The sequence below is a fragment of the Mastomys coucha genome, unplaced genomic scaffold, assembly GCF_008632895.1.
Source record: "Mastomys coucha isolate ucsf_1 unplaced genomic scaffold, UCSF_Mcou_1 pScaffold21, whole genome shotgun sequence".
Taxonomy (NCBI): Eukaryota; Metazoa; Chordata; class Mammalia; order Rodentia; family Muridae; genus Mastomys; species Mastomys coucha.
This window is the reverse complement of record NW_022196904.1, coordinates 1,144,830-1,154,064: the sequence shown is the minus strand read 5'-3', so window position 1 is coordinate 1,154,064 and position 9,235 is coordinate 1,144,830. Positions and strand designations below refer to the sequence as shown.

The 9,235-nt window shown below is 43.6% G+C and overlaps 1 protein-coding gene across 4 annotated transcripts in view; it reads left to right on the top strand.

The window, feature by feature from the left end:
• The window catches only part of Lair1 (leukocyte associated immunoglobulin like receptor 1), an 83,886-nt gene extending 76,009 nt beyond the window's left edge, over nucleotides 1-7,877 (top strand). For all 4 annotated transcript variants that reach the window (XM_031385087.1, XM_031385088.1, XM_031385090.1 and 1 more), the window contains 6 exons: nucleotides 1,065-1,394; nucleotides 4,876-4,992; nucleotides 5,087-5,129; nucleotides 5,216-5,256; nucleotides 5,423-5,472; nucleotides 5,898-7,877. In XM_031385087.1, coding sequence (XP_031240947.1) covers nucleotides 1,065-1,394; nucleotides 4,876-4,992; nucleotides 5,087-5,129; nucleotides 5,216-5,256; nucleotides 5,423-5,472; nucleotides 5,898-6,044 — 728 coding nt within the window. In that variant the 3' untranslated portion in view covers nucleotides 6,045-7,877. The remainder of the gene's footprint in view (nucleotides 1-1,064; nucleotides 1,395-4,875; nucleotides 4,993-5,086; nucleotides 5,130-5,215; nucleotides 5,257-5,422; nucleotides 5,473-5,897) is intronic.
• Nucleotides 7,878-9,235: the final 1,358 nt, after the last annotated feature.

The window sequence follows — 9,235 nt, the reverse complement described above, 5'->3', positions numbered from 1 at the left end:
GTGTTCAGGTCATGTTTAAGTAGCCATATTTTTGATGTATCATGGGTGTAGCTTCCCTGTTATATCAGGGTTTGGTTCTCCTTGTCCCTATTTGCTGTGTGCAGGGAATTTACTCTTGTCTCTTGGATCTCAGTGGAAGTATTTCTTCCTTTTCATCCCAGGGAGTGCATCTCTGATCTCACCTGTCTCTTGAGATTCATATGCTCATCTCCTCACATTAGTTGTAGTCATGCTGCCATTATATTGGAGAATTCTTTTCTCAACATCAGTTTTCCCTCCCATACTTTCCCTTCAAATGGAAGAAACTGTTCTTATGTAAGCCAAACCATAGGATCATAGAAGGTATCTCTAGAAGATATTAAAAATGGTAAAAGAATGAGTCAAGGGAGGAGAACAGATTGCAGAATGTTGTTCTAAAAGCACATAATCTCATTTACTCATAAATAAAGACAGGAGGCTTATTGTGCATTATGAGTAGCAACTATATATTTGTAAGCTTGGAAACTGATAAGGGCAGGGGTGGTAAATGATCCATGTTATCTTCACTGAAAGGTAAATTCACATGCTTTAAGTTTATCTCTTGGTGTAAGTGTGTGTGTGTGTGTGTGTGTGTGTGTGTGTGTGTGTATGTGTGTGTGTGTGTGTGTGTGTGCATGTGTGTGTGATTTTATGGGGGTGCTCCTACATCTAGATAGTTTGAAGCAGGTAGGTTTTTAAAGCTCCAGTAACATAGTGGAAAGAAGATGGAGATAAAGGTAGAGAACACAGAGGTCCCTGGAGTAAGCAGGGGGACAGTGGACTACGCAGCAGACATCTCTAGACTTTTGTTCTGAAATTGCCTTGGATCAATCTTTAGCAGATCTAACATGTGGTCAATAAGGTCCTTATTGCCATGTGATGGGTATTAATGTGCACAGAAAGTCGAGATGTTCTAATGCTGGAGTTTGATCATATCTAGAGAACTCTAAATGTGGTAAGAAAATGGGATGGTGCACCTAAATTGGTTTTCTGTTATGGCACTGTCCTCACTATTATACTGAGGTTCCTACTCTTCTCTTTTCTAGGATCGCTGTCTGATTTCAACATCTATGCTGAGCCAGGTCCTGTGATCTCCCACGGGAGTTTAGTAACTGTTGTGTGCTCAAACTCTGGTGAATATGACATAGTCCGCTTGGAGAAGGATGGCAGAACCTTTATGGAAAAGAGCACTGGGCCTGATGAGAGAGAGGATAGATTCTCCATTGGGCCAGTGAATGAAACCATTACTGGACATTATTATTGTATCTATGCAAAAAAGAACATCTGGTCTCAACGCAGTAAGAAGCTGGAACTAAAGGTGATCAAAGAAAGAATCACCCAGGTTCCTGCCCCAGGTCCAACAACGACTTCCTCAGGTTTGTTCTTTCAACATTGGATTCTAACCATAGCTGCCTCCATCTCCTTTCTTTTTTCTTAACTCCAAGGCTCCCCCCTCCTTCATCACATGTCCCCCTTAATCTAACACTTCAGATTCCCTGGAACTTTACTCTAGCCAGACACCGTGAATGACTTGGATACAACTACAGTCTGAGGGGTAGGGTACAGAGCTGTGCCTTCTTACTGGGTAACAACTGAGCCTCAGCAGGGGCAGTCTGCTCTCAAAGTGATTTCTGTCTTTTCACTGGGCACTGTAAATTATCCTGTCTTTCTACCAAGTCAGAGACTGGCATGGCTGCAGGAAATAATCTCCTCTAGTAAGGTCACATCTCACTAGACAGGTAATGTGGTTCAAGGATGGCTGGTGGGCAGGCCTGGACCATTGTTGTGGGGGTGTTTTCATATGAAATGATTTCTCTGTGGTCAGGATCCAGAATGTCCTGGAGTCAGGTCCAGGAAGAAGTTTTAGTCTACTTCCCATTTTCTTCCAGGTCTTCCGAAAAGTTGCTTAGTACTGATTCTGTGAGGCCACGCAGAGCAAATGAGGAAAGAACAGAAGGAAGGGTCACCCCACCCCCACTCTCCCCTGCAGGGGTGGATTGAGGAGGGACTTTGTCAGGTTTCCTGTTTTCCATGCCCTGCCCTTTCAGGTGTTTCTCATAGTCTGCTACTGAGTGATTGGCAATTCACTCATTTTAGATCAATACTTAGGATGGTCTACAGAGCCGCTCTCACAAGCCCTCAATCCTTCACGCTGCCTCTTTGCTGGTGTAGTAGTTTATTAGAGCTTATACGCTGGGTTGATGTCACAACCAGCCTTTTGCTTAATTTTGGAACCAGGCATCAGGGTGTCATTAATACTATTTTTCGTTGTAATTTTGTTCCGTTATTTTGTTTTTGAGACTGGGTTTACCTATGTAAAGCTGACTGACCTGTAACTTGCTACATAGACCAGACTAACCTTGAACTCACAGAGATCCTCCTGCCCATGCCTCCTGAGTTCTGGGGTTAAAGAAGTATGGCAGCATGCCCATGCCCAGGCATCCTACTTTTTTTTAAAGATTTATTACGTTCACACTGTTCTGTCTGCATGTATGCCTGCATGCCAGAAGAGGGCACCAGATCTAATTGTATGTGGTTATGAGCCACCATGTGGTTGTTGGGAATTGAACTCAGGGCTTCTGGAAAAGCAGTCAGTGCTCCCAACTTCTGAGCCATCTCTCCAGCCTCCTTCTATTTTAAATATGAAGAAAATTAACTTCTGGTCAAAGACACCAAGTTCTGAAGACTCTGGGAAGAAGCAGAAGCAGTCTCCACAGCGACACCCAGACCACTGTTTGCGCTGTTCTATGCTACCCCCTTGTGGTATGCGTCTCATTATACACATTGTGTGAGCAAGACCATTAAGGCCCAACTTGAGCCAGTTTAGTCTCTATGACAAATAAGGGAACTTTCTCAGTGTCCATACCAGACCAAATGGGAAGAATCCCTGAGAGGAAAGTGCCACGCGAAGGGTGTGACCTGTGAATGATAGTCAATCTGGGGCGCTGTGTGATGTTGAATAAGCTTTTCTCACTCCCCCTGTCTCAGGCTCATGGGCTATACTACTTTCTAGGTGCTGCTGCACTTTGACCACAACCCTCTCAGGAGGAGCTCCTAGCTCAGGCAGGCCAATGGTGGACAGAAATACAGGGTGTGGGGAAAAATGAAAGGGAAAGATAATGCTATTTTGTTCAGAGCCTATTATGTGCCATTTTGGTGGGACATGTCATGATGTGCTTCCCAGCTGAACAGACCTGGGTCACCATCCTATCTTTGAATTTATTAATAAATATCCTCTCATTTGAAATGCGTTGGTCTGAAAGTGAGTTAAAGTAGACACTTTTGGAGAGGGAAGAGAAATGCTCTGGCCCTTCTGAGCATTAATGGAGAGACAGGGCAAATCAAAGAAACACATTAAAATTTCAGATCTAAAACTAAATTTCTATTGAATTATATAAATTTATATGAATTATATAAACATATAAGCAATATATTTTGTAATATATTTGTAATGTATTGGTATAAAAGTATAATGTATTTTTTAAATTACATGTTATACTTTTTAAATTGATTATTTTATTTATTTACATTTCAAATGTTGTTTCCCTTCCCAGTCTCCACTCCCCTTTGCCTTTAAGAGGGTGCTCACCCACCCACCCACCCTCTCTTGCCTCATCCTTCTATAATCCCCTTACACTGGGGCAACAAGCCTCCACAGGACCAAGGGTCTCCCCTCCCATTGATGCCAGATAAGGCAGTCCTCTGCTACATATGTAGCTGGAGTCATGGACCATCCATGTATACTCTTTGGTTGGTGATTTAGTCCCTGGAAGCTCTGGGGGGTCAGTTTAGTTGATATTGTTGTTCTTCCTATGGTGTTGCAATCCCCTTCAACTCCTTTAGTCCTTCTCGTAACTCTTCCATTGGGGTCCCCACACTCAGTCTGATGATTGGCTGAGAGTATCTGCATGTGTCTTAGTCAGATGCTGGCAAAAATTCTCGGAGGACAGTCATACTAGGCTTCTGTCTGGGAGCACTCCTTGGTGTCAGCAATAGTAAAAGCACTTCATGGGTAACTCCATTTGCATATGTAATATATAATTATAGATATATCATGTGCATGCATATGACACGTCTAATTTAAGTTGTGATATGGTATGTGGAAAGGACAGAATAGCATGTATGGTCTTAAGTTGGACATGGGAAAGTGGTTGAGGGAACAACCTCTACAGAGGCATTGTCTGACTTTCATTAAAGGACATTGAAGATTCTGCCCCAGGAACAAGGGAGGGGAGTGGGTACCATCCATGAAGAGGGAACAGGTGGACTTCATCTTGTGTGGTCACCTCTATAGTGTAACAGTGAGTGGAGAAGGGTGTATTTAAGGAAGAGAATGAGATGGGCACTAGATGCTGTCTTCAGGGCATCAGGCAACAGGACAACATTGAGACTGAGTTCGTTTCTGTCAGGGGCTACCCTGAGGAACATACAAGATGGGAATTCTTAATATCAATGGGAAGGAGCGCAAGGTGGGTTTGCTGAGGGAGTCCTGCTTCTTTTCTTGTTGGTTTTCAGTCTCTGCAAAGCTCTACAGTGTGTAGTGGGCAATGCCGTTCTACTTGATATCAGTCATGAAGTTAGTGTTCTTAGCTGTGGGAACCTGAATGGATGTCATTAGTCACATCTGACTTCTCAGTCCTTAAAATGGCCCTGCCAAGTGTAGTGTGCCCCAGAGCATAAATCAGGTCAACACTTATGACTGGTAACACAAGGTTACTGATTACATGTTTCAAGACCACTGTACACTTAGAATTTTACCTAGTCACATGCTCATGAATACCACCCAGCATATGTGTGCTATTCAGTAGGTACTCAATAAATGTATACTGATGATAACCTGGTTCCCATCTTTTCTAGATATATCTTGGCTGAAGACGTACGGCATTTATATTATTACTGTGGCCTCTGTGATTTTCCTTCTTTGTCTTTCTCTCTTTCTGTTCTGCTTCCTTAGCCACCGTCAGAAAAAGCAGGGTAGGTATTTGTGGTGAGAACTGACTTCCGGGGGCTGTTGGGCATGCTGGGGACAAGAAATCCCTACTAAATGTGGACTACTGACTATTCTCAGGACTCCCGAACAACAAAAGACAGCAGCAGAGGCCAGAGGAGAGGTGAGACCCCTGGAATGACTCCCATCGCATTGCCCTGTTCTTTGCACCCAACCAGTCTCTAATGTTCATCTATTCTTTCTGCTCAGGCTCAACCTAGCTACTAATGGCCGCCTAGAGATGACTCCAGGTAAGGGGTTTGAGAAGCAATGAAGGGCTTACCCAGCATATTGAGAACCAATTTGGATGAAAACCATCTAAAAATATTCTAGAGGGTGGTGGTATGATAAAATGTGGTATGAATTGTCCTCTATTGTCCACCAAAAAGCACTTATCCTGTGGTGTCTTTTCTGTAGATATAGTCGCAGACGACAGGGTTCCTGAGGACAGATGGACAGAAACCTGGGTAGGTATTTGTATTCATCATCCAGTGCTAACTAACAAAGCTGCTCCCAATTTTAGCAGCTTAGTAACATGTCTTCAGTCTCTTGGGTAAGGAATCTGGGGCAGAAGAATTTAAAAAGTGTTGACTGCAGCTGCTGTCACCTCAGGCCTCATGGGTAGAGGTTCCTTGCCCTGAGTGGCACATCCTAATGGCTACAGGCAGGAGGGCTCTCCATAACATCTGACTTTTCCCCAGAGAGAGTATCCAAAACAAGGGAGAGTAGAGGCTACTTTTGCCATGTCTCTGGGCCATGTAATCCAATCCCAACACCATTGGGAAAGAGCCACAGCATAACACGGCTAAGACTCATAAAGCCGGTTAGCTTCTCATTCTACAGATCCTCCCTCTCCTCGCTACCTTAACTCTCCTGGGCCCCTCTCTTGCAGACCCCGGTTGCAGGAGACCTTCAGGATGTGGCATATGCTCAGCTGGACCATCACTCCCTCACACAGAGGGCAGTTGGAGCTGCGACCTCACAGAGGATAGATGTCATGACTGAGTCCAGCACATATGCAGCCATCATCAGACACTGAGCCTAGAGACAAACATGGTTACTATTGGAAAAGCCTGAAGAAGCCACTAAGGCCTTCTCTTCAGATCAGCCTGATGTGGAAAGCTTGGTCCCTGTTCCCCATCCAGGAGATGAATTGTATATGTGGTAGTATCAGCACTTGGAAAGACTGTATTGCAGTAACTTTCAGAGCCCTAGTTACACTTACCTAGCTGTTTCCAGAGACACAGTGATAGCTCTTTTAGCTGTTTCTTCAGACCCATCCACATCCCATAATATTTAATGAGCAGCACTGTAACTGTCCAGCTGCCATTACATCCCCAGATGTGTAATGAGTCCTAAAGGCTTCCTTGGATCTCATTGCTGACTCTGACTGGGATGTACTCATGCAGCTGAAAGCTGAGTGCCTTCTCTGTGCCAGGCCTTATGGAGTATATCATGGGTATTTTTGAAGATGGAGCATCTACAGTCCATGTGAGCCTTGGATATATAGACTGTAAGGACTCAAACTCTGTTTTCATTGTTGTTCAGAGATGAGTGGAGAAATGGGGGCTACAAAAGGGGGCATATGGTTCCCCTTTCTTTAAATATATGCTTAATTGACCAAGATTGTGCATACTTAAGTGTGAACTATCAGGATCTGGTGCCACATTGTGTGTTTAGCCCATCACAAATACTCAACACAACTGCCACTGGATGCCCTGAACATATTCACTGATGACTGAACTTTGGGTTGCTGTTTCTTGATGGTGTGTGTTGATCAGGAATGGAATGAAAAGGAGCAGTGAAAGGGAAAGGTAGGCTGAGGGTTGGTAGAGGGAGGTATTCTATCTACACACACCTATATACAATGATACACTGGGAGATTCACAGATACGAATATGCACACACTCATTCGTACACAAGTATATTCATGCACATGGAGCAGGAGAACACTGAATCACTGTGAGATTACATTTGTCAGTATCTCTGCTCCACACCCCTTATCCAGGGTCAGGGTCAGTGATCCCATACCCATGCACATATGGTCAGCACTAATTAGAGCCAGAGACCAGTTAACAACAACAACAATAGTGACAGCAGTAGTAACTTAAAACAGGACATAGCAGGACATGGTGGCACACAGCTTTACTCCTGCTACTTAGGAGACAGAGGCAGGTGGTCTTTGTGAGTTCTAGGCAGCCTTGTGTAAGTATCATGTTCCAGGCCAGCCAGAGCTGCACAATGAGACCCTGTTTCAAAAAATAGCTGAATCTGCCCCAAAAGAATGAAGTCCAGTATGAGACAAATCCTACAATGGTAAGACCTGAAGGGAGTTTGAAAGAGGTATTGGAGACCTGGATCATTTTCAAACATTGATTTTTCACATTTGTGAGAATTTCAAAAATAAATTTAAAATATTAGTTAAAAAGGAAAAATACTCATATGAACTTACAAAAACTGAAGCAGGAAGCACAGGGCCTGCACAGGTCTGTACCAGGCATTCTGTATACATATTGTGGCTTCCAGTTTAGTTATTTATGAAACTCTTGAGTATGTGAAAAAAATGAATCTCTGATTCTTCTGTCTTCTTGTGGGCTCCTTTTTCTTCTGTTGGTTTGCCTTGTCCAACTTTGATGTGATGTTTTTTGTTTTATCTTATTATAATAAGAGAAAGGAAAAGAAAAATACTCAGAAGACCACTAGGGGGAATGAGAGTGTCTCATTTTGATGGTCAAAATACACATGGCTGCAGAAAAAAAAAATAACCAACCAACCATCACCAACAACAGACATTCCCTAACTCCCAAACCTGATTGTTAAAACAAACAACCCTTTCCTGAAAAATGCCCAATAATAAACCTTCTCACAAGGAGAAAATTGGACGGTGTCACTTGTAGGATTCAGAGAGCAGACCTATTGATATACACACATGAAAACATAACCAGCACAGGAGAGATAGCTTGGTGGTTAAGAGCACTGACTGCTCTTGTAGAAGCCCTAGGTTCAATCATCAGCACCCACGTGGTGGTACACAACCATCTCTAACTCCAGTTCTAGGGGATTTGACACATTTTTGGTTAGAAATCATTTTATTTCTATGTCCTTTAGTAGAACGTTAGTATTTAGGTTTCCCTTACATCTCTTGCATATCTAGTCTCAGGCTCATGGCCCTGTGTACAGTGTCAGGCAAGGTACCAGTTCTTCGAGGGCCAATTACATATTGGTTGGTTAGTCCCAGAAGTTTTGTATCACTATTGCACTAGTCCTTCTTGCAGGCAGGTATCATTGTAGATTCAAAGGTTTGTATTCAGGTTGGTGTTTACTTTTCTTCTTTTGTAGTGTGCACTGTACCTTATAGTACTTTAAACACTTGTCAGTATGGGTGAAAGCTATAGGTCATCACTAGCTCAACTCCTCCATGTTTAATGAACTTTGAAAGTGTGATGTTCTGAACTAATACACTATAGTCCATTTGTAGAGAGAAACGAATAACTTTCGAAATAGACTTGGTTGTTTGGGGGTTCCCATGGGGCTCTTTTGGCCAACACACCAAATAGGTGCAACCCATTTCCAGAATGGGAAGCTCCGGTTTTGGACGGTATTTTTGTTTCATAATGCTTTGTCAAGACTGACTCTCTCTCTCTCTCTCTCCACCTTTGAGTTATTTGAGTATGCATTATGGTTTCTAGCTTTATGATTTTATTATTATTTATTTACATTCTAAATGTTGCCTCCCTTGCCTGCCCCCCTCCCAGAGTTCTCCTCACCATCCCCCACCCCCTTTGCCTCTGAGAGGGTGCTCTCCCCCACCCCATCAGTCACCCACCCCAACCTCATCCCTCCAGCATCTCTTTCCTGGAGCATCAAGTCCCTACAGGATTAGGTGCATCCTCTCCCACTAAGGCCAGACAACGCAGTCCTCTGCTACATATGTCAGGGGTCACAGACCTGCCATGTATGCTCTTTGTTTGGTGGTATAGTTTCTGGGAACTGCCAGGGGTCTGGGTTAGTTGATACTGTTGGCCTCTCAATGGGGTTGCCATCCCCTTCAGCTGCTTCAATCCTTATGCTAACTCTTCCATAGGAGTCTCTGTCCTCAGCCCATTAGTTGGCCCTAGGTATCTGCATCTCTTTCAGTCAGTTGCTGGTAGAGCCTCTCAGAGGACAGTCATGCTAGGCTCCTGCCTGTAAGCACAACATAGCATCAGTAATAGTGTCAGGGTTTGGTGC